Below are 25,967 nucleotides of genomic sequence, written 5' to 3' on the forward strand. Positions count from 1 at the left end.
AGGCTATGATCCAAACTTGATCACCAATGCTACAGTTGGACCCACAAGTAACGCATCTGTTCCCTGATCTTCCGACGTTTGCATACAGAAACAGCAAATCATTACTTAAGAGCCTAGTGAAAGCAGAGATTCCATCTCCAGGGACATCAGCCCAATTCAAAGGCACGATCCCGTGCCACAACTGCCAACACTGCAGCAATATCATCAAGGGCAATTCCATCTCACATCCCCATTCAGGGAAACCCATACTGCTAAAACACTCCTGTACTTGTGATGCCCAGAATGTAATATACGCACTTAAATGCCCGTGTGGGCTCTATTATGTCGGTATGACAACCAGGAAGGCGAAAATGAGATGGACTGAGCACAAGTCCAATATCCGTACCAGGAATCAGACATCACCAGTAGCAGTCCATTTTGTAGAAGCACGTCACACTGTTGCACAGCTAAAATGTGTTATCTTAAAGCTGGTAACAGTAGGAAGCAGGGGGGGAGATGTACAACGTAAACCGTTGCAACGGGAGATCCTATGGATTGAACTTTTGGACTCATTAAGCCCTCGTGACATGAACACAGAGTTTGATCTAATGTGCTTTGTGTGATTCAGTAATGTATACCACATGATATAAATTATGCCTATGCTGCTGACTGTACCGACTTTAACCATATTCTTTTGAACCGTTGCTCTTTGAATTTTCCTCGACCTTGCTTTATGTCTGAATGAAGTTATACTGTTCGCATGAGCTGGGCTTGTATCGTTTGGACACTAAGTGCTATGATCGGTTTTACCACACTAGGTTGTTGTGGACACAGTTAGGCTGCATTGCTGCAGCGCCATTATGTAATACCTACTCTCTATACCACCAGAGTTAAGATGGATTATTGAAATAGATAGCACACATGTATATGGCCAGTGGTGCTATTTTCTAATAACTTCTCAGTAATGTTTTACTTGATGTAAGATGCCAGAGATGTTGCCAATTGTAAATACTGCCATTTATAATTGTTCATGAATGTACCATTTGTTCAAAAAATGCCTGTATACTGGTGAAGTGACACATGTACCAAGGGAGCTGTCATACTGTACTATTGTGAAGTTCTGCAGTAAGATGCCAATGGAGACAACAGGTCTGCGTACCTGCCACCAGTTAATAGCGACATGGACAGTTCGTTCATTTTTCATTCATTCATTTTTTATCTAACACGTTAGTATTTTTACATCCCTGTTGAATGGCCTTCACACTATCCTCTAGAGACCCTATTTAGAAGATATTATGTAATTGGTGCGTTGTGGGGGCACCCCGCGGATTCTCTCGAACCGCGGTTGTGCCCCCACACGCATCTATCACTTCTCATTCCTGCAAGCATGATATATACAGCAGACCCGGGGAACCGGGTTACCCACCTAGGTTAATCATCCCCGTTAGTTGGGCCGAGAGCAAACGAGAGATCGAGATCGTTATCAAATTGCGTGCGTCCACGCATACCCGATCTCCATGACCACCTACACTATGGCTGAATTCCCACACCAAGATGGCTTCTGCCTGGCTGCCCCGTGCGCATGGACAGGGTTGCCGGGGAAACTTAGGACGCTACCCACGGCCGCGCTGCTTTCAGTACAGCAGTCGGCGCGGGAGAAGAAGCACTACTAATTGGTGAGTAAAGATCCCGAACCCCCCCCCTTTTTGAAAGCAGGATCGTTGAAGTTGTGAACACGGTGCATTTTACGTGTGTGCCGCTCTTGAGACAGACACAAACTTTATAATATGAAGACCTGATTCCCTAGATTCCACATTGACGACCGGGTGCATTTGGACTACTGTCCGCCGCCCCATTTCGAAGGCATTAGATTGAATAGGGATTTAGTCTGTTGATTCCGCATGAGGACGTATCATGACCTGAAGTATTACTTATCTACTGTAGGGTTTCTGCCGCACTGTGCGTGACCGCCTCCCAGTCTCCAGTGATTGCCACCAGAAGACTGGGTAAGTGCAGGGGTGTTACTAACCATCACATTACGCTACTTCTGGGTGAGTAGTGTTGCTACAAGTTTAAAATACTTACCTTGGTTATTTTCTCTTTCTTGTATCCATGATAGGTTAAATTCTGGGCCTCATCAGCCCTCTGGGATAGGTCAGTACCATTAGCCTTCCCTTACCTTACTTTTAGCCTCACTCTACTTAAGCAATGATTAAAATGAATGTCCATTTGAATTCCCCACAGGATCAGAATTAAGGAAATTACCACTTCTCGTAGCTCACCATATATAGGAACAGAGAAGTCCCTACCCTGAAGATGGATCTTTGAAAAGGGTTTCCCTGGAGGGAGCTAACCACTCCAAGAGACGATTGCTTGAATAAGTCAGGCATAAGAATCAAAATTACTACATTCGTATTTTGATGCTTACTTTCTGTTTGATGTTTTGATATATTGTTACAAAAAAGATTAACCATGTTGATATCTGCCATTTGATTTTGATATTAATTTTGTTTAAGACTAAGAGAATTAAAAGGAAAAGATTCTCTAACAATTGTGTTTTGGACTGGTTCTATTTGAATGAGATACACTGTTCAGTTAAAGAGCTGGGATGAAGCGTACAAGATAACCTTTTCAATACGAGTATTCACGAATGTATAAGCACAAATCCAAGCCCTTATGGGCTAAAGTCTTCAAGCATCAATGAATTAACATTGGGAATTTTGTCCCATTATGAGTGCATTTGGACCTACTGGGTAGCAATATACAGTTCTGTTTTTCAGTAGGGACTGTTTCTGGAGCAGGTGTTTGCGGTGCTGGTTGTTCTGGTGCCGGTGGTTCCGTGACTGACATGCCGTAAATGGTGCAAACAGCATTAATGCTGGCTGTGTCACAGATTTTACCAGGCGATGGCACTGTTTCCGTCATGTCGGTTGCACCGTTTCTGGCATGCCGCCATGCGCGCTCTAAAGATGTTGTGATGTGCTGGTGATTCCGTGGTTATGGTTGCTGGAAACTGTGCCACCAGGTCCACAGAATCACCAGCAAAATACCAGCAAATTTGTAATGAGGGCCATAGTCTCTCAGTACTGATTCATCTTATTAATTGATTAGTTTCCCCAAAAGAATGAGCAAAACGATAAAGGTAAGTAAATCGGAAGGCTTTGCTTACCTCCAAAATGTCAGGTCAGGAGTCCAAACAAAAAAAAAATGAAAGTGTCCCATAGAAGTCTACATGAGGAAAGCAGCTAAAAGAAAATCTTTCCTAACAAGGGTCTGCTCCAGTGAGAGGGAGAAGAGCGCCCCATAACCCCAAAAGATAGGTCTGCTCTGGTGAGGGAGAGAAGAGCCCCCAAAGCCCCAAAAGAGGAGACTGATCCAGTACGTGGGGGGTGAACCTCCTAAACTCCAAAAGAGGGGTGTGCTCCTGTGAGGAAGATGTCAGCCCCTGGCTACCCAGAAGAGTTGTCGGCTCCAGTGAGGGGGAAGGCAAGACCAAAAGGAAGAGACCTCTGACCCAAGAGAAAGGAGGGTGAAAAGAAGTAAGAGAGTGACTTTGATCCTAGAACAGGGTATGTGCAACCTACGAGAAGAGCCCTTGGAATCCAGAAGAGGGCTGTGCTACAGTGAAGAGTGAGATAGTAAGCAGGGTATTATATCCCTAGGATAGTGAGCGGGGCAATATATCTCTGGGTGTGAATTAGTGAACAGGGAATTATAAACCCAGGTGTGGAAGGGTGAGCAGTGCTCCATATTCCTAAAGTAAAAGAACAGAGGGGTAGAGCCCCATAGCCCCGTCAGAGGGGCAGTAACAGAAGTGGAGCTCCAGTAAAGGGATAGCACCTTTGGGACACTTGGCAAAGGGATGAAGACCTAAATCCATAGAGAGGTGGAGATGCCTTGTGGTTCCCAGAAGAAGTGATAAAGACTATACTGGAGTGACCTAAACAGGATCCCTTTCTGTCTGGAACTTTCTGAATGCCTTTTTGTTTGCGGTCTTCAGTTTATAATCCAAAATTCAAAGACTACGTTTCCAAAGAAGCTCTACGTTACAGCGATCCTGTGCCAATTTCCATGCAATAGTCTTATGCTTTACTTTTGTTTAATAATAACATTAAGCTTATTTTGGTGTCAGTAGTTGTGCACTCCTTCGGCTGTGTGGCACAAATCACAAAATAATGTCTTTTTCCAAAGAGAATTAGCATACACTAAGATTTTTGATAACATAAGAACAAGGGCATAACAATGGTGACAAATAGCTGGATGGCAAACATTACATTACCTCAGAAAGGAGCAGCAACCCAACGTCCTTCTCTCTTGTTGCAAAGCAGTAGTTTCCACTCTTTGAAGACATGTCCGCAAAGTAGATCCCTTTGCCAAACTGAAAACATTTAGAAAAATATTTGCTCATTGTTTGAACACACACAAAAAATAAGATACTTTTTAAAATAAAGAAAATCAGGACATCGACCTTTTACTGCATGAAAAGAATGACAAGTACTGAATCAACATACACTACATGAGAGCATCGTAGAAATGCCATAGCTTTGGAAAATGGCAAAAAGGGGAACACTACGCGAAGGAAAGGAATACATGGGACATAGCCTTAAACCCGGAGAGTTTAAATAAGGGGCAGTTAAGTTCTAAAGGTCCAACGGAAAAAAATAAAAATTAATCCAAGTGGGTAATACTCCATTATGATCAATGTAATTGATGAAGTAGCAAGAAAGGAAGACAGTTCAAATGGGTGAGCCTGAACACAAAGTGATCATTAGAGTATTTAGAAAGGCAAAAGTTATTGAGCTGTAAAGGGAGTCCTCCAGCATGTGTGTCCATCATATTGGTAACTGCTGGGATATTTCCGTGAACCAATAAGAATCACTGAATACTTTAACAGTCATGAAACTGGTAATGTTGTTAGGAGGTTTTTCAGAACCAGCAGTGGGGTGGGGTTCTGGGAAGCCGCCCTACAGGAACTGCAAGGGGTTTTCACTCTTGGTCGAATAACCAAGTATAACTTGGTAACGAGGTTGAGAGCATTAAGGAATAGTGTGACAGACTGCCATCTGCGAGGGGGTGTAATCATGAGCTTCTTTTATTTTTGCTATGCAAAATGACAGTGGTTTTCTCACCCATAAAGTGTGCTCTTCTAAACAGACATCACTTTCCAATGCACAATGCTGAACTGTATAGTGCACCCATATGTACGATGCGGGCCTCGTCTACTGACACACAAGCAGCTGCAAACTGATGTGGCCACGTCATCGCTACATAGTAGCGCATGTCTTCCAAAAACAAAATGATGGAATCAAAATTAATTCCAACAGCCATGGGCTGCCTGCAAAAGTACTGGTACTGATATTCAAATTACCTATCCTCATTTATCTGGGAGGATCACCTGGATGGGGGGTCCTTAGGGAGTAGGAAACCGACGGGAGATATGCGGTATCCCCTTCTTTCAACACCTTTTCCCTTTCCTACCAAGTAGGACATTCAAAACCATTGTCCGCATCCCCCCTCCCTTTTCCAACACAAACCATTTCACACGACACACCAGAGAATGGACTAAACACCAGAGACGTTTAAATAACATGTCCCAGTACAAGGGTCAGGCAATTGATCAGAATCACACACACCTGACAGCCCTTTCCCTTCCCCACAGGGATAAAAGGTGGAGCAAGAGAGCACAGTACAAGGCAGACCGCACAACGAGGCAGCTATCCAGACCCAGACGTTCAAGAGGAGGAGAAAGGCACCAACCATCGAGAGGCTGGCTAGGAGAGAGACACAACCTTTCCCTTTTTGACAAAACCCTGCAAAAGCTCAGCAGACTGAATCGTAAGACCGAGGAAAATAGCCCAAGTGTGTTGCAGCAGATGCCAAAGGTACCCGCAGCATCTCGACACTGATTAGCCGGAGCAAGGGAGACTTCTGCTACCGTGGTACCGGCCTTGACCCGAGTTACAAGGAAAGCCAAGCGGTTCATCACAGCCGGTGAGTCGAAGGGAGAACTAATAAGAACCAGGCTGTGGTGAATGAAAGTAGCAAAGTGGCAACGTGAGAAAAGTTCAAAGAACTGTACAATTGAAAAGGTGAGACCAGCACCAGGTGGGTTCTGCTCCAAAAAACTGGTCGATCCCCATCTGAGTAAAGCTAGATACCAGAAGGCCGTAGGAGAGCTGTCAAGATAGGTTAAAGGGTATCGGGTAATAAAATCACAGCAAAAATCTTGCTGGAAAAAAAATTTGCGGCAAAAATGCCATGGTTGGACCTGGTTAAGGTGTATCCCATTATACCATTTAAGGGGGGAGGGGGTTGTGGGGTGTCCCCCGCATCCTTTACATGATTGTGGTGACAAAACCACAGCATTTTTGCCGTGATATGTTCTATCCACAGCCATTTTTGCCGCAATTTTAAGACATGGAACCGGTTAAAGTGGTCATATAGGTCAGGTAAAATCCCTGTACAGTCGAAAGTCTTTGATCTAAGAACTATAAAGAAAGCACTGGAAGTGAATCCTGCCATCAGAGATTAAAGTAGGATGTGCACCCGGAAGAGGGGGACCAGGGGCTAAGTCTAAAGTCCTAAGAAACAGCGTGTTGACAAAGGTAAACTCGGCCGAGTTATGTCAACTGGAATGGTTTAAAAAGACATTGAGGATTATAAGTGAGAAGGGTCAGTGCCGGAAGAGGGGGACCCATGGGTGAAGAATCCACACCCAAAGTAAAAGGAAATTAACTTTCATTGGGTTGAAGGAACTTTTGTTTTGTTATTGAAAACGTCAGGCCCTCGAAGGCAAGAGGCTTTCAAGATATGATAAGGCATTTATAACGCGCCTATACACAAGTGCTTCAAGGCGCGACGGGGCAAGGGAGGTGGAACAAAGGTAAGACGGACAACGATCCTACTAGGCCAGGTGTCATTCGGATTGTGCAATTGAAGGGAAGGGGGAAGGGAAAAGTGCGAGGGGGAAGCGAGAGGGGAAAGTGCAGTACATGGGATAGTAGAATAAATAAGATAAATAAAACGGCCAACCAGTGGCAAGTGCAAGGTAAGTGCAGTCATAAGTGCTGGTAGGGGGACTGTAGGGATACAGAACCAGTCCCCAGGTGCAGGGGTTGCCAGGGAGGCAGTGCAAGTCAGCAACTGGCGGGTCCTGGGCCCGAGATCAGAAAGGGTGGCCAGGTAACCAGTGCAGTTTCAGCCAGGAATTCCGCAAGGGAGAGAAAGCAGAAGCAAAGAGGAAGGTTTTGAGGTGCTTCCAGAATTGGAGATGGTTCTCCTCAAGTTTCAGGGAGGCAGGAAGGCTGTTCCAGAGGGAGGCCCCTGCCGAAGAGAGTGATCTACCACCAACTCGTTGCTTGGAGAACCGACTGACCCTGAGGGAGTTGGAGGCGGATGAGCAAAGAGCTCAAGAAGGAAGATATGTAGGAAGAGAGTTGAAGGTATTGCGGCCTCAGGTATTGAGGAATGAGACTTGACCATCGACCGTCCTGAGAGCTGCCATTGGACTGTTGATTTGTGCTGGGTAAGCTTGAGTGTGTGCTCTGCTTGAAGCTCCCATTTTACCCCGTTCTCAAAACGTGGGGAAGGGAGACCCAGGCTACTGCACCCTGACATATTATTTGCAAACACTTCTTTCGTTACCTGGAAACCATCCCACACACCCTTTTTATATTAGCTGTAGGGTTTGGCAATAGGTTTTCAGGTAGGGCCCTTTTTATTTGGCAACGCTACTAGGACTGTCTATTTTTCATTTGATGGTCGACGCTTGCTCCCATCTTAGATTTAGGTTTAGTTTAGACGTTTTTCCACTCCGAGTTTATTGTTCAATAAACACCCTTGAACTGTTATCACTTGTGTCTGTCTTACTGTTGCCACCATGAGTTCCTTACATCTGATAAAGACAGGGAAGGTGGGATGTGGGGGAGGGAGGAATCGTACACTGTAGCTGCAAGATTACACACTGAGAAGGGGCCAGCCATACTGAATATACCCAAGACCTCACTTCCTTACTGAGACCACCCTAACTTCCTGCAGACATGGTGCTCTACTTTGACATCACAAGGAATAATCCTTGTTAGAACACTTAGTACTGACCCCTTACTGAAGACTTGAAGTGGACCAATCCGCTGTGGCTAAGTGACTGTATGAGGGGATGAGAAATGTTCAAGACCTTGTCCTTCAGACAGAAAAGCCTTCCTCAAGCGAGTATCCAAGACCACCCGATCAACTAGAGCTCTTGAGATGGCGATACCTGAGACATCTTTTAATTGAGCGAGATGCCAAGGCTGTGCCTAGAGACAACAGGTGCAATGAAGGCGAAAGCAAGCCCATGTGAGTCAGTATTTAATGTAGGGAAAACGTGAGTCTTTTGCAGGCTTTCGATGAACCCAGCATGATCTGAATTTGAAGTGACACACAGAAAAATCTATGCTAAGAGCATTCCCTATACACCGAAGAAAGGGTCATGGTTGGCATAGATGTGTGCCCTATATCTATGCTGGACACCATCACTTCTGGAGCCAAGGAGTGGGCTGTCGAGGACAGTCTGCATCAAAGCACGTCTGCTGGTAAAGAGTTTCAGTTCCCAGCTGTGCAGTGCAAGTATGGAACAAGTTACTTACCTGTAACTGTTATGGGGTCTGGCATGAATTCACATGCTCATGAATACAAGAATACATAGCAGTACACACATGCACAACCACGGGAGGTGGCAAGGCTCAACTTCAACAACTCAACATTAAGCATCTCTTACCTCCTCACCAGGCTCAACTTCAAGCGAACAGGTTGAGCAGCACTGCTTGGCTGACTCTGGACTCCTCCCTGAAATCCCGGTTGACGCAGTAGAATTTCGTGAAGGTGTGCGTCGACCTCCACGTAGCTGCCCTGCAGATGTCCAGCAGGGGCACACCAGACAGGAATGCCGTAGTAGCAGCGGCGGTCGCTCTGGTCGAATGGGCTCTCGGACGGCCTGACAACGGTCGGTTTGCCAAGCGGTGACAGTGCATGATGCAGCCGGAGAGCCATCTGGAAATGGAAGACTTGGAGAGGGCCTTCCCTTGGTTCACAGGGCCAAAGTTCACAAACAGCTGTGATGTCTTCCGAAAACTGTGTGGTCCACGTAGAGCTTCAGCAATCTAGCCACATCCAGCGAGTGCAGAGTCCTCTCAGCCGGCGACGAAGGCGACGGGAAGAAAACAGGCAACACCAAGGGCTCGTTGAGATGGAAGTCCGACAGCACCTTGGGCATGAAGGAGGAGTGCGTCCTCAGCACTACCCTCGTCTGGTGGAATGTCAGGTACGGAGGCTTACAGGAGAGGGCCTGGATCTCTCCCACTCGTCGTGCAGAGGTGATGGCCACAAGAAACGCTGTCTTCCACAATATGAATTTCAGCTGCGCCGAATGCAAAGGCTCGAATGGCGGGCCCATGAGCCTGGTCAGCACCACACCTTGATCTCCCACGCCGGGGCCGGAGCCTTCACCGGCAGGAACGATCGGAACAGTCCTTTCATGAACTCCTTCACCAGGCAGTAAGACCACAGCGACGACCGCCCCAGAGTTCTGGTGTAGTGGGAGATGGCCACCAGATGAGTTTTGATGGAGGCATGCGCCAGCCCCGCCTCGGCCAGCGTCAGCAAGTACGGCAGCACTGGGGGAGCCGTAATCCGTAGAGGGTTGATCTTCTGTGCACGGCACCAGACAGAGAACCTTTTCCATTTATGTTCATAGCACTTAGTCGAGGAAGCCCTGGCCTTGGCAAGTACCTCCTTGCAGTCCGTCGGGATGTCGTAGCCTCCGAACTCTAGTGCTGAACGAGCCAGGCCGGTAGGTTCACAGATCCTGGGTTGTGATGCAGGATCGCGCCACCTCCTTCCCTGGCGAGAAGATCTGCGTCCATCGGTAGCGTGACTGGAGGGGACGCTGACATGTCCAGAAGGTCCGGAAACCATATCTGCCTCGGCCACGCCGGTGCGACGAGGATCATCCTGCACCGGGACCGTCTGAGTTGACTGATGAGTCGCAGGAGCAACAGCGGGAACGCATAGAGGAACAGGCCGTCCCAGGGGGAGGAGAATGCATCCCCCATGCTCCCCGGCTGGGGAAACCTGCTGGCGAACCTCCGGCACTTATCGATCTGGGAATTGCCCCATCGTCGAAATAGGAGATCCACTTGATCTTGCCGAAGCTCTGATTTGTGGTAGGAGCGCAGCTCCCTGAGTGAGTCGGCAATAGTGTTCTTTACTCCTGCCAGGTACCAGGAACATCCCCTGGGCGATGGCCCAGTGCCACAGATCCTGTGCCTCCTTGGAGAGAGCTGGGGATCTGGTGCCCCCCTGCTTCCGGATGTAGAACATCCTGGTGGTGTTTTTGGTGAAGACCCTTACCACTTTGCCCTTGAGGGAGGGAAGGACCTGATGGCCCAGAACACGGCCCAAAGTTCCAGGAAGTGGATGTGCAGTGACCTCTCCTCCGAGCGCCAAAGGCCGCTTGCGTGGAGATCTCCGGTGTGCGTGCCCCATCCCTCTAGGGAGGCGTCCGTCGTCACCGTCTCTTGATGCGCTGGGGTCAGGAAGTCCATGCCTGCCGCGAGATGCGCGTGGGTGCCCCAACACTGGATCGCTTAACGGAAAGTCTAGTTGAGGGAGATCTCGTCTTCGAAGCTTCCCGCCAATTGTATCCACCGGGCGTCGAGGAACTCCTGCAGCGGCCGCATCCGCAACCTGCACAGTCGCACGAGCTAGATGCATGACGACATCATGCCGAGCAGAGACTTGATGGACCTCACCCTGGCTACTTCCATGGTCAACAACCATTGTACCTTTCCCAGGATGGCCTTTATCCTCTCCTCAGACGGTGAAGCCAGCCGCGCCACCGTGTTGAGCCTGGCTCCCAGGAACAGGGCGTCCTGCGATGGCACCGAGCAGGACTTTGCAAAGTTTATCGAGAACCCCAGTTCCGTGAGCAGGTGGACTGTACTCGCTGTGTGGTCGAAGGCGAGTTACCTTGACTTCGCTCGGATGAGCCAATCGTCCAGATAGGGGCAGACGTGGATCCCCTGCAGGCGCAGCCGCACCGCCACCGGGACCAGGCACTTGGTGAAGACCCTTGGTGCTAAACCGAAGGGCAGTGTCTTGAACTGATTGTGCCGCCCCTGGAACACGAAGCGTAGAAACTTTCGATGTCCTTTGTGTATGGGGATGTGGAAGCATGCATCCTCCAGGTCCAGCGATGACCGGAAGTCCCCTTCTTCCAGCTGTCCCAGCACGTGCTGAAGGGTGACCATCTGGAATTTTTGGGATCTTATGTATTTGTTGAGGCGGCGGAGGTCCACTATAGGCCGCCAGCCACCGGTCTTCTTTCGGATGAGGAAGTACCGCGAGTATACTCCGGAGCCCCGGAGTCTCTTCGGGACGAGCTCTATCGCGCCCATTTTTAGCATCGCTCATACCTCTAGAAGTAGCTGTGGGATGTGATTTTCTTTCCTGACCACTGGTGGAAAGTGTGGGCACTTCCTTTGGAACTCCAGAGTGTGCCCATGGGCCAGGGCATCCAGCACCCAACGGTCGGTGGAGATTGATTTCCACACGCTGACGAAGTTCGCTAGCCGGCCTCCCACCAGGGTGCTCGGGTGGGGGCCTGATGTCACGGACGGTTAAATCCTGCTTCGCCAAGGCCTTGTCACCTTGGGCCCCTTGGCGACGACCATGTCCACCGGCCTTGCTGCGGCCTCTGTAGGCTTCCTGCGACGAAGAGCGGGCCGCTTGACGGTACGATGAAGAGCTGCTGTCGAAACCTTTGGAGGCACCCTGAGACTTGCCTCCAGAGGTCCGAAAGGACGGCCGTCGCTGATGAAGCATGCCCAAGGCACGGGCCATCTCGGTGTCTGCCTTGATGGCCTGCAGTGACTCATCCACTGCCTTACCGAACAGGTTGTTCCCATCGAAGGGCATTGTCCAGTACCCTGGTCTGTAGGTCCCGACGGAAGTCGGTGGCCCTGACCCAACCGCGCCAGAAAAGGCAAACGCTGTTGCCCATCTGGCGAAACCTGGTGTCGGCGATGTCAGTGGCTACCGTGATTGCGTGGCCTGAAGCCACCTCGCCCTCTTGTAGGATTTCAAGGGCTTGCGCCCACTTGTCGTAAGTCAGTCCAGGAGGGGGGCAATTTTAAACCACAGCTCCCTATTGTAGCGGGCCACGATAGCGAGAGAGTTGGCCGCCTTGATGGTCGTCGCTGCCGACGAGATGACCAGATGTCCCATGGCGACTAGCTTCTTCCCCTCGCCGTCCGGCAGGGAAGTGTAAGTCTATGCCGTTGCCCCGGCTGCTTTCTTCTTAGCCGCCGCGGAGACCACCGAGTCCGGGGATGGCTGCGCCCTGAGGCACATAGGAGCGGAGTCTGGGACCCAGTACTACTACTCGTACCGGTCTCTCTTCGCAGGGGCCATGGATGGGTTCTTCAGAAGGGACAGTCCTTCGTCCCAAATATCGTCCAACAGAGGGACTGAGAGTACTGTCTTCCTCTTGGCCTCCCGTCGTTGATAAAGGAATCCCTCCTTCTGCTCTTCGGGGCATAGCTGGAAAAGCTCTGAGGCCATGGCGATCATGGCGTGAAACGAGCCAATTTCGACGGGAGGGTAAGCCCGGTGATGGGAGATCTGTTCTGTCGTCTCTGCCGTCGTCGTTCGTCCCCGCCGTCTCAGTCTCCGTCTCTTCCCTCGGCGGAGGGGATGGAGGTGAAGGATGGAAAGGTGGGGGTGGATGGACTCGCCTCAGCTTGGCTGAAGTGCTCCCCGACGGTCCAGGTGCCGCTGGATCGTCCGCCGGCGGTAAGAGCAACCTTGGCCTTATCTCTATGCACAGGGTGTGCAGTGCCAGCAAGATATCTTCCGACCTGTCTGCCGGTGGTGGCATTGGTTGCGATGGGAGCGTCAGCAGAGGCTCCTCCGGTTCCTCGTCAACCTGCCGTTCTTCGTCGGCTCCACCCTCGCTCTCCACCTCTGCCTCCGCCTCGTCGGGATCCTTCCCGCAGGCCCTGACCTCGTCGAACCTCTTGTCCAGGACTGCCTTGATGACAGACAGCTCGTCCTCGGAGGTGGTATCGGAGTACGCTAGGACTACCGCACCGCCCCTCCTTCCCGGCCCGGGGCTTCACGGAGTCTTCTCAATCGGCTGGAAAGATGATTCCCCCCGGGATGGCAGGGAAACTCTAGGCCTGGAGGCAGTCTCCACTGGGGTCACCTCTGTGGGCTTCGCGAGGGATGCCACAACTCCCTCAATCGAGGCCTTAGCCGGGTGAATCTGGGCCTTCACAACCTTAGGCTCGTCTGAGGCCTTCACCGTAGGGGGAGGGTCACTGCCTTGCTCCCCCTTGGCTTTCTCTGTCGGGATCGGCTGAGCCGGAGCGTTGGCTCGTGGTTGACGGCGTCAGTGACATTGCGCCCTGCCTGGCAGCCGATAAGCCTGAAACAACGGCGCTCCCGGTGCCCGCCGAGGAACGATGCTTTGCCTTCTGTTGGGCCCCCGTCGGCGGAGAACCCTCAAAGGTCTTAGAAGACCGCTCAGACTTCTCCTCACCTGCCTTCGGGCTCTTCGCCTCCAGCCAGTCAGTGAGTCGTTTACGACAGTCCTTCATGGTCCGGACGGACATGTTTTTGCAGAATGCACAGTCCTCCTCCACGCGCGACTTGTCGGAGTGCAGGCAGTAGAGACACCGGGAGTGCTCATCTTCTTTGAATACGTTCTGTAGTCCACATCCTGGGCAGATGCTAAACAGCTTGGACCCAACAGGCGTAGAGTCTCCTTTGTCTTGAGCCATGACCACGCAGGGTAGGCCTCAAAGATCTTCCGGAATCCTCCAAGAAGTGAAATTCGATGAAAAAAAATCACCATTGAGGGGCGTAGAAATTTACGTAACGGGTCCCTGTTAATCGGAAGATGAATCGGTGGAGCTTGAGGCTCGAATTGACCAAAAAATGAGAGTAAACTCTTTGAAAAAACACAACACGCAGTAAAAGCTTGAGAGCTAAGCACGTGGACTCCCAACACTTGAATGTGCGGTAAAAATCTGAAGATGGCTGTCAGAGGAGGGGCTTAGGTAGAAGGCAGTCATTGGCTGGGGGCAGTATGACCCAGAGACCAGTGATTGGTTATTAGTAGAAAGACAGTTCAGAAAAAAAACTGAAACCGATTTTCTCTTTACCGAGGATTCCCAGCCTGACGACGGAGAATATTCATGAGCATGTGAATCCATGCCAGACCCCCATGCTGGAGAAGTATCCATATGTGGGAGGGCATGATTAATTTGTATAACACATTACTTACCTGTGATGTTCTTTGTGATGGATTTCTCACACATCCCTAATCTTAGAAATATTCCTGAATTATCAATTGATCACAGACTACTTTTACACAGCAGGTGGCACCATGCAACTCAAGCATTGGGATCCTTCCAAAGCGCCCATTCTTCGGCACGGACCACGCAGATACAACTCACCCTGCGATCTCAGTTTCCCTTTTCCCCCCTGTGTTTAGCCGCATTAGGATCAGGAAAGTGGGGGAGCTCTCCATTAGTGGGGCAGGACAGAAGGGTGTTTAGGTATCTGGGTGGGGATCCAACACAAAAACAAATTACTTACCGCTCGGTAATGGTTCGTTCTGATGGATGGTGCTCCCACACATTCCTCATCTTTGATATCCATCTGCCAGTGCAACTGCTCTTCGAAATAATTCTCTGTCAGGTGGCACAGCTTTGGCTCCACCAGACACCTCTTTGTGCCCTGCGCTGTACATGACATTGGGCCAGTATATATAGGTGTGTCCTGCCCTGTGACCTCAGTTCCACTCTTTTTTCCATAGCACTCTGAAGCTGAGAGACAGCAGAACCAAGGTGTACTAGCTAACCACCAGAGGGGCAGATAGGGCGGGCGATGAGTAATCAGTGGGAAGAACCACCATCAGAAAGAACATTACGGAGAGGTGAATTATTATTCTAATGGACCCTTTCCTCGCTCGAATTCCCCATCTTTGACTCTCAAAGCAGTCCAATGACCTGGGAGGTGGGAGGGTAGCGAGGACACCACCTAAACCAGAAAACTCTGAAGGACAACCCTGCCAAAATGAGTGGCCTGACCAGACATAGAATCCAAGAATGAATGCTTAGCAAACATGTGTAAATAAGCCCACATAGCTGCTTGGCAAATATCCAACCCTCTGGTGGAGTGAGCCTGAGACATTCAGGGACCTCCTTGCCAGCCAGATCAAAGCATTCTGAGATGCAAAAAATGATCCACGGGGACAGGGTTTGTTTAGTCACAGCGCTGCCTGCTAGAGCACCACTGTAACCAACGAAAAGCTGGTCATCTGTTCTGGCCTCCCTTGTCCGAGAACTTAGAACTTGAGAGCCTGCACCGGATCCAGCCGACAAACACTCCTCTGCCTTGGAAGGATGAGGCTGAAGGAAAGAAGACAGGCACATGGATCTTTTGAGAGAGATGGAAGTCTGAGACCATCTGCGGAAGGATGGAGGGTCTAACTCTCAAAGGTCACATGCTGTGCATAGGCTGACGCCTAGTGGAAGCTGCGGAGTATTACAGTTGTCATTTTCGAAACTCGAAAAGGGACGTTGACAGGGCGTGCCAGTAATATTATCCCTAGTGTGACATCCACTGTATCCATAATCCCTCACGCGTCGAGGTCCCTCAGATTGTTATTTATCTGACATGAGGTAGCATGAGGTGTAGCGTGAGTACAGTTGTATCCAAGCAGATACGTATCAGACAAGCTCATAAGCATTCATGCGCCTTCTCCCCGAGGGGGAAGGGTGGGCGCATGTGAATCCAAGCAGATACAAGCATCAGAAATACGATTACAGCGAGTAATGTATCCCTTCTGAGGCTTGTGGAATCTGCTTAGATCACATGCTGTGCATGGATAAGCGAGCAGTGTTAGAAGGAGGAGGAGGTGGGATGTGAGAAGGTTCATGGGTGAACAAATGTCTTAGAACCGCTTGTCCCACTTGTGTATCTGTCTTGGAATGTGTGTCAATGCAACAGTGCTGAGTGAAAGTGTGTATTGAGCTCCATGTAGCGGCTTTGCAAATGCTGTCTAGAGGGGCATTTGCAATGAAAGTCAGAGTGGCTCCTGTGCTCCTTGTGGAGTGAGCTCTAGGCGTAAAAGGCAGTGTCTTGTCTGATAGGAATAGGATTATTGTATACATCTGACTATCCACCTAGAGATGGCATTCTTTGAAATGAGGTCTCCTCCTCTGCCTGGCGCCATGGAGACAAACAGTTTATCTGTTTTTCTTAGCGGACTGGTCTTGCCTACATAGTAGAGGACTGCTCTCCTCACATCTAGTGTGTTGAGTTTTACCTCAGCTGAGCTGGTGGGTTCCTGAAAGAAAGCTTCATATTGGATCGAAAGAGCGTGTGAGCAGTGAACTATATCGACTGACTTTGTTTTGTATTTGCTATCATCCAGGCACTGCGAGCGTTGCTCTTGCCTGTCCCATACCGCTTCCTGGAGGAGGCAGAGTCAGTCTGACCACGTGTGTGATCACGTGACTGGTAGCGTCCTGAAAACTGCGCTCGAGCCGCCCGAGCGGCGCTTCATATTGGATCGAAAGAGCGTGTGAGCAGTGAACTATATTGACTGACTTTGTTTTGTATTTGCCATCATCCAGGCACTGCAAGCGTTGCTCTTGCCTGTCCCATACCGCTTCCTGGAGGAGGCGGAGTCAGTCTGACCACGTGTGTGATCACGTGACTGGTAGCATCCTGAAAACTGCGCTCGAGCCGCCCGAGCGGCGCTTCATATTGGATCGAAAGAGCGTGTGAGCAGTGAACTATATCGACTGACTTTGTTTTGTATTTGCCATCATCCAGGCGCTGCGAGCGTTGCTCTTGCCTGTCCCATACCGCTTCCTGGAGGAGGTGGAGTCAGTCTGACCACGTGTGTGATCACGGGACTGGTAGCGTCCTGAAAACTGCGCTCGAGCCGCCCGAGCGGCGCTTCATATTGGATCGAAAGAGCGTGTGAGCAGTGAACTATATCGACTGACTTTGTTTTGTATTTGCCATCATCCAGGCGCTGCGAGCGTTGCTCTTGCCTGTCCCATACCGCTTCCTGGAGGAGGCGGAGTCAGTCTGACCACGTGTGTGATCACGTGACTGGTAGCGTCCTGAAAACTGCGCTCGAGCCACCCTTGCGGCGTTAAGCCCGACGGTGAAAAGCCCACTGGCTGTTGTGCGGCGTATCCAGAAGGGAGACTGCAGTGATTTGTCACTTTGATCCCTCAGGATTTCTATTATTAACAGTGTTAATGTCCAGGTTTGTGCTTAAGCAGTGAATTTAATCATATATCGCTAGAACATGAAGATTTTATGATTACATTTTATGTGCTGGTGTGTGGGCGAAGCTCTATCCCAGTAATTTTTTGATACCTTACTATAAAGTGCTAGGCACTTGTCACCTTATAATGTGCTAATTTGTATTTTATCAGATTATTATTGTAAAGTAAGATTAGTTTTTATTGGTCATTGTTTATTTTTGAGATTTATTTAGTAGGTCGAGAACTCTGTCTCCTTATTAATATATTGCATAAGAGCTACTGCCTGCACTTTAACAATGGCTAATGGACTGCGCAGTGGGTGGTGTACTGAGGCAATATCGAAAGCTTTTACTGAAACTAACATTGACTCTTTAGGTCACAAAAGGAGTATTTTTAACAATGAGCCATCTAATAATAATAATACTTTAGCAGAGGTAGCTAAAGCTGATAACTTGAATCGTAGTGATACTCCAACACATGCTACTTATTTGGCTCAGATTCATGCCGTCTCTACTGCCAGTATGCACAATTCCATAAAAGAGGAAGAAAATGAAGATGTCAGGGTGAGTTTAGGTCGTTGTACAACTCCATTGCTACTTTGCACTTCTAACGAAGACCCGTTTAAGATAACTATGAGGAAAATGGCTGAATTAGATGAACAGGTCAACCAATCCATTAATATGATGACCCCACTTGTTCATAGATCATCTAATATGGATATTTTAAAAACAACTTGCAGAGAGGACACTATGAAAACTCACAATGAAATAATAGGCGAAGGAGGTTCTGAAGGGATTTCGCATGTTTTATTGTACTCTCCTGAGCAAACTAAAGATCAAAGAAGGTTCATAAATGATGATCCTGAGGGGAGTATATCTGATAGGGGTAGCGCTGAACATCAATCTCCTAGTCCCCTTCCAGTGATTACAAAAATACTAGATCTTCTCGACAAGGGCCATGAACTTACTCACTTGGAATTAAAGGCAATTATGCATTATTTCTGTTCCAAGATGGATAAAATTGAGGGCTTCATAACCGCAATTGATACCCTGAGATCTATGCAATATGAAATATGTGGCCAAGGATCCAATGAGGCTCCAAATGTGAGCCACGAGAAAAGTATGCAATGTTTGCAACCTGGTCACCAGGAGCGTGACCATACTAGACAGTTAATTGGTGTACCATCTGAGCCGCTGAAGTGTAATTGTGAGAATGATCTGAGAGAGATTAAAGCATCGATAACAGCATTAAATGATACAATTGTTTCACAACTATTGAATAAAGCACGGCCTTTAGATATGCCGCTTAGTCCTACTGCTAAGGCTCCAACTTTAGATCTGCCTGATAGTCCATCTGTCTTGTTGGATGAAATCGAAAAACAAAAAAAGGCAGAGAATGAAAATTTTCCTATTGAAGTAACCCCCACCTTTATGTCTCCCCTGGCTAAAAGGATGCATATGCGTGCTGTGAAAAGACTTGCCTAAAGAAGGAGGGAGGTTTTACTACACAAAAAAGAATCAATGGCAAAGGATATAAAATCAACTTCTATCCTAGAAATTGCAGATGAGGAGCATATTGACTTGGATCAATTGTCCAAAGAGAGTCAGGATGCCCTCACACCTGCAATTGATGTAATAGTGGACACGAGAAGTGGAGGTCTCAGTAATTCTTCTCTATTGAAGGAAGACGTGTATATCAACACGGGAACGATAAAAACTAGTAATACACAATCGGCAAAACCAAACCCTCAGAAAACTATAACTTGCAAAACTGTCACATCAAAAAACAGGCATAATTATTCCTAAGGACCATGTAACAGGAAAAAGAAAATTAAAAGTCTGATATAGATTTCACTATTAAAAACTCGGCAAAATCCATCCTAAGTAAATATTTCCCTATTGTAGGCAGATGCTGTACGTCAAAAAGTCAAATGAAACATCATGACGGAGGTGTCAGCGTCTCCTTAAAAACACCTATAAGGAAATCCTATAGGGAGATATGTACTAATGTCCTAAATAAGGGAATACATGTAAATAATGAATGTATGCCGAGTAAAGAAAAACAATTAGAAGTAGGAAATAGAAAGAGTAATAAAATGAATGTAATATGTGACGAACCTTTGAGGCTTGAAAATTGTTTATTGGACAAAAAGAAGAATGTAGTGATGGTAAATGGCCAAGGGAAAAAAGCGGAAGTGGTTGAGGCACTCTCTAGGACCCAGCCTGGGAACTTATCAATAAATGAAGTAAACAATGCAAACTATATGGGAACTTCTTACGCCCCTAGCCATATATCTATCCATGGTCCTGCATTAAGAAGGTCCTTATCTGAGAACAAAACTAATATGAATAATTCATACAAGGAAAACGACTTATTCAATAGCAAGAGTGAATTCTCACTTGAGCCTAATCAAAATGCAAATGGTATCAGTAGAATTTCGCCACTACAAATTCCTCGTGTGGTTAGTAGGGCATCTCCGATAGCAGTAATATCAACAAATACAGAAATAAATACACCTTCCATTAGGCCACAACAAATTGAATCTGAAAGACAGTATATTATTGGATTTGAGGGGGATGAAAGGACATTGGCGGATAATCGCATTAATCGATCCTATGTATTCTTCGTATCCTCAAAAATACCTCAATTTAGAATGATTAAATCTGAAGATATTACAAGGGTTTCTTTGGCAAGCTCAAACAATCACAGGGCTATCTGTTACCTTAGCTCTGAGGCTATAATGAAATTTATCTGGTTTAGCCGTGAGGAAATAAAAAATGAGGGTTTGGTGCTGTTTACTTTTGATTGTGAGTCGGAGGCCATACTATTCTTAGAAACACCGGGCAAGGGCGTTGAAAAGATCGAAGAAGCAGGTAGGCCTTGTACGAAATCCGAAGTAGGTTTGGAAGGAGGAATGTTGGAAATATTGAAATTTGTAGCCAATACAAAAGGGCTACCGTGGTTGGAACCTATGCTTTCGGCAATCTTATGTCCAAAAACATCTATTCCTGCTAAATAGCCATTCAATGATATGAGCATGAAAATTATATCCTGGAACTCCTGTGGACATGTAAACTTAATGAAGTGGCACTCTGCTTTAACCTATGAAGACCAACCAACAATAATAATGGTACAAGAAACGATGAAAACAGAGCCATTTGTGATTCCTGGTTACTTGATTTTTTCTTCACCTGCAAGGAGATCTCTGCTAGGGCGTCCATCCGGGGGCTTGATGGTTGGAGTTAAGATATCCTTGCAGGCTCAATCGGAATTGGTTTGGGAATCTGCCAGTATATTGGGTATCCATCTTATTATACCCTCACTTAGATACTCCTCATTAATGATAATTTCCCTATACTGGAATCCCGCCTCCTCGACAGTTGAAGAGATGTTGGACGAACTTGATGCATGCTTATTACACATATCTGGCAGATACCAATCTTGTGAAATCATTATAGGCGGTGACTTTAATTGTGACTGTAGAGATTTGACTGAAACCCATGAATTTAAATCGTCCACTCTTTCTCGCAGTAGAGGAGTTAAATTTAGAGAACTCCTCACAGAGTGGGATATGGATTTAATGGTTAGAAATGATATGAAATTTGGAAAAACATGGGCAGGAGGCATGATGTACTCAATGATAGATTATATATATGTATCCCACAATCTTATCATGCATATGGCACCGCTAGTAATAGGTCAGATTGAGATTGGAGATCATGCACAACTTTCTACTTTTATTCAATTGAAATGTCATTCGCTTATGCCAAATTTAACCTTGGCAGTGGTCGAAACTAATCGACCTCTGCATTCCATCAGATGGAATCGAGGGACGTGTAATGTTGTTGTTAAACAAATATCCTCAGAGATTGAGAGGATTAGACGAGCAGGGGGAAATTATGAAAATCCATTGTGCACGCATTATTCCGAAATAGTTGCTACAGCACTTGAGCGGTTTGGCAAAACACAAAATAATGTGAAACATACACACTTATATGATCACACATGTAAACTATTAAAAAGGGATAAGAATAGGGCGTTGAGATTTTTAAAGAAAAGCAACTTGGGCATCGAAGATAGCAAGGCAAGGAGGAATAGAATTTTATTAGCATACAAACACAATTTGAGATCTGCTCGTATTTCAAGATATAACGAGGTGAATTGTACATTAATTCGTGCCATTTTGTCACATGACACACGAGTAATTTGGCGCACCTTGAAAGCTGATAATAAATGTGTGGCACTGTTCTCGCCGAATTGTATTCCCGAGCAGACATGGCAAACATTTATAAAGGTTAAATACCAACTGCCTTGCAAATTTCGTTTTGTCCCAGATGTTTCTCTAGAATATTCTAATATCCCAAGGCTGAAGTGGAACTGCAGTGATATTATCTGGGCAATTTCCAGGTTGTCTTACTCAAAAGCTGCTGGACCTGATGGCCTTCCCCCATGTTTATATAAGGCGGATCCTGTGTTGTGGGCTGGCATTATAAATAATAAATTTGATTCTATCATCAGGTCCGGGGATGTCCCACCCTCATGGCTAACCGCAAATATAGTACCCATATTTAAAAAGGGTGATCCATCTCGGCCAGAGAATTATCGTCCAATATCATTAATTGATACTGAGGCTAAGATTTTTGCAATCCTTCTCTTAAATGAACTAGAGAAAGTAATTGGGGTCAATGGCTTGTACTCGAAATACCAAACTGGATTTAGGAAGAACATGAGCACGACCCTAAATGCTTTTATTATGTTGCATGTTATTGCTGGAGCAAAAGAAAAGAATTCTAATCCGGTCAATATAGCAATGATTGACATGAGCTCAGCTTTCGACACGGTTGTCCGCAATTTATTGTGGAAGAAAATGATGAAGATAGGGATTCCAACTGTGTTGATGTATTGGATTATTAAGTTGCACAAGAATACATCGTACAGAATAAGAATTTCTCCAGAAGGTGGCACCACTGCTCCTATCTGTACAACAATTGGTTTGAAACAGGGTTGTAACCTTGCGGCCACCCTGTTTAACTTATATCTATCTGACCTGGATGAGAATTGGGAAAAGGGAATTTGTTTTCTGTCAAAGTGGGGAGTATTCATTTGAAATGGATTGCATTTGCTGACTATATTATTTTGTTCGATCCTACCCCGGTAGGGCTTCAAACTAAACTCTCATTATTTGAGACCTTTGCAAAAGCACATAATTTGACACCTAACTCAGCTAAAACTGCCATTATGACTTTTGGAGTGAAATCAAAAAGAGGCAATCTTAGATGGCAAATATTGAATACACAAATTTGTTGTGTGAATAATGCAATTTATTTAGGGTATTATTTATCAGCCCTCAACTCCATTAACTCTTGGTCTATAATCATTAAAAATAAAACTCGCCCACTAATGTCTCAAATGAAAAGGATCTTTACCCAATATTGCAAATTCTCTTTAATCCCGCGAATAGATTTTATGACATTAAAAATTGAAAGTGTCATACTGTATATATTAGATATTTGTCTATGTGACATGACAATTACGCTTGATAGTTTACAGGGCTCTCTTTTAAAATCTGCAATGTTTCTTCCAATGTCGGTTCCAAATGCCATTATCCGACATGAATTGGGGCTGGTTTCACTCTCAACTTGGTGGAAATGGAGACAGTTGTCCAATTATGTTAAGATTCATTATCCTTCAACTAACTCACTGTATATGGACTTGAACAAAATGTTGGGCTCTCAAACTTCTAAATCTTTTTTTAACTATCAATTGAAAATGCAACAAATCTTAGACAATGTAAATATAACTGTTGAGGATATACAATATCGCCCTGTTTTGCTAAGAAAAAACTTTTTGAAATGGATTGGTGTACAACAATTGATTTAATTAAGACCTATGGGTTATATAAAGAATATGGTCTATATGTTAAACAGCGCATTCCACGTTATGACCATGTTTTGTTATTTCCTTGTGAAAATATTCGAAAGGTATATATTCGCTTTAGACTGAACCTATACCATACAAGAGAAAGAACTAAGAACTGGGAAATGAATAAATCAAATAAGTGTGTGGGATGTCGTTTTGTTGAATGCAACAAACCCTATGAAACGTTGAAACACCTTATATTGTATTGTCCGCATTTTAAGAACATAAGGACACTTAAACTCATGAAATTTGTGAAGATTGAATTTGAGGACTGCCTTGAAGTTTTGTGGTCCAGAATGATGCAGGGATTACACAAACCCTTAATATATGAGTTGGCAAGTTTTTGTAAACATATTGAGAATGAATTAGAGCTATTTTTGTAGTTGATATGATTGATTAAATGATTATCTGTAAGATTTTAAATTTTGTAAAGGTTCTACATGAAATGTTTTATGTATTTTGAACCAAATGCAAATAAAGATTAAAAAAAAAAAAGCCGGTAGCTCAATGGACTGGTTTACGTGAAATTTAGAGATGAACTTATGGGAGAACCTAGGGCGAGTATGTAAAACCAGCTTGTCCTTGTGTACAACAAAGAAATGATCCTGCACTGACAATGCTTGTATTTCACGAACTCTTCTTATTGAAGTAATGGGCACTAAGAAGGCCGTTTTATAAGTCGGGTGTTTGAGACTAGACTTGTGCATCGGCTCGAAAGGGGGTTCTGTGAGCTTAGCAAGTACAACATTGAGATACCATCCTGGCGGTGGGTTCGAAATTGGAGGGTGGAGTCTCTTTACTCCCCCATAAATGCTTTGATGACAGGTACTTTCCACCATGAGACCTTATTGTGGGAAGTGGTATAGGCTGACAAAGCCACCAGGTGAACCTTTAAGGAGTTGAATATTAACCCTGCATCTAGCAAGTCGAGCATATAAGTTAGAATGTGGGAAGGAGAACATTCTATGGTGTTAATTTGTTTAGACTGGCAGCAAATTACAAATCTCCTCCACTTGTAAAAATAACAGTGCTTAGTGTTAGGCTTTTTTGATTCCTTTAAGATATCCATACATCTTTGTGGCAGATTAAGATGTCCAAACTCTATGACCTCAGGAGCCATGCTGCCAAGTTCAGTGAGTGAGGTTGAGGGTGCACTGTTAGTCCCCCGTGCAGAGTGAGCAGATTGTACTGGCACAGGAGTTTGATGGGATTGCACATCGTCAGTTTGCGCAGATGTGGATACCAGGGTTGTCTTGCCCACATAGGAGCAACTAGGATGAGCGTCACTTGTTCTTTGTGGATCTATTCACCACCTTCCTCATTAGAGGTGTTGGGGGGGGGGGGAAATCATTAGCAAATTTCCCTGACCAGTTCATCCATAGGGCGTTCTCCCTTGGAGCCTGGCTGGGGGAACCTGGATGTGAAGTCTGGGCATTGTTTGTTTTCGCTTGTAGCGAAGAAGTCTATTGTGGGGAAACCACATTGACAGAAGGTGTTCTACTACCCCTGCGTGTAGTTGCCACTCGTGTTCTTCTGGTAGGGGATCTCTGCTCAATGAGTCTGCGAGAGAGTCGAGTTGCCCTGGAACGTGCTGCGACGATAGGAATATTTTCTGTTTGAGTGGCCATTTCCAAATTTGTTGCACAAGCCTGGACAGATTTGGAGACCATGTGCCCCTCCGGTTTGTTGATGTAAATCATAGCTGTAGTGCTGTCTGTCAGGATCTGCACAGATTGGTTCGCTAGGTGAGGTTTGAACACCTGAAGGGCCTTGAATACTGCCAGTAGTTCTAGCAGACTGATGTGGTTCTGTGATGCTGTGTGAGACCACAGACCCTGAGCTGTGTGGTGAAGGTAGTGAGCCCCCCACCCAGTGAGTGGTGTGTTCGTTGTGACAATCGCTTGTACCTCCGGATCGTAGAAGGGTTTCTCTTTCACCAGATTTTCTCTTGTCCACCAGTGAAGATTCTGTACTAGTGTTGGCGAAACGACCACTAGATCGTCCCACTGACCATTTGCTTCAGACCACTGTTTTGTCAACCACTCCTGCATGGGTCGCAGTCGCGCGAGAGGAACCAGGCAAATGCAAGATGCCATCATGCCTAGCAAACGCATTGCTTTGCGCACCCTTATCTGGCGGCCGGCCTGATAATGTGGTATTTGCAGTAACATATTCTGGACTCTTTCCTCTGACGGAAAGACCAAACCCTCTTGTGTGTTTAAGACGGCTCCTAGGAACTGTTTGGTTGTGCTTGGCACAAGGCTTGATTTTTTCTCCATGATGGAAAAGCCCAATTGGAAGAGTAGGTTGATAGTTCTCTGAATGTTTTGCCTGCAAATTAGGGAGTACTCCCCTGTAATCAGCCAGTCGTCCAGGTAAGGGTACACTGGGATTGTCTCCCTGCGCAGGTGTGCTGCCACTACCACCAGTACCTTTGTGAATACCCTTGGAGCAGATGCTATTCCAAAGGGTAGCACCTTGAATTGGTAGTGCTGGTTCACTATCTTGAAACGCAAGAATCATCTGTGCGCTGGAACATTGAAATATGAAAATAGGCATCTTTCATATCCAATGTTGCCATGTAATCCCCCTTTTTTAGTAGCGGGATTACCTCTTGTAGCTTAGTCATGCAAAACTTTTGTGACAAGGCGCAAATCGAATACTGGGCGCATTGTTAGATCTTTCTTTGGCACAAGGAAGTAAGTTCAATAAATACCCTTGTTTACCTGATTGGCTGGG

At 46.4% G+C, this 25,967-nt stretch overlaps 1 protein-coding gene across 1 annotated transcript in view; it reads right to left on the reverse strand.

Moving 5' to 3' along the window:
- PARP2 (poly(ADP-ribose) polymerase 2) overlaps window positions 1-25,967 on the reverse strand; it is a 695,158-nt gene that overhangs the window by 112,778 nt on the left and 556,413 nt on the right. The window contains exon 17 of the mRNA XM_069651725.1: window positions 4,259-4,357. Within this exon, the coding sequence (XP_069507826.1) occupies window positions 4,259-4,357 (99 nt within the window). The remainder of the gene's footprint in view (window positions 1-4,258; window positions 4,358-25,967) is intronic.

The sequence above is a fragment of the Ambystoma mexicanum genome, chromosome 3p (genome assembly GCF_040938575.1).
Source record: "Ambystoma mexicanum isolate Mex_15411 chromosome 3p, UKY_AmexF1_1, whole genome shotgun sequence".
Taxonomy (NCBI): domain Eukaryota; kingdom Metazoa; phylum Chordata; class Amphibia; order Caudata; family Ambystomatidae; genus Ambystoma; species Ambystoma mexicanum.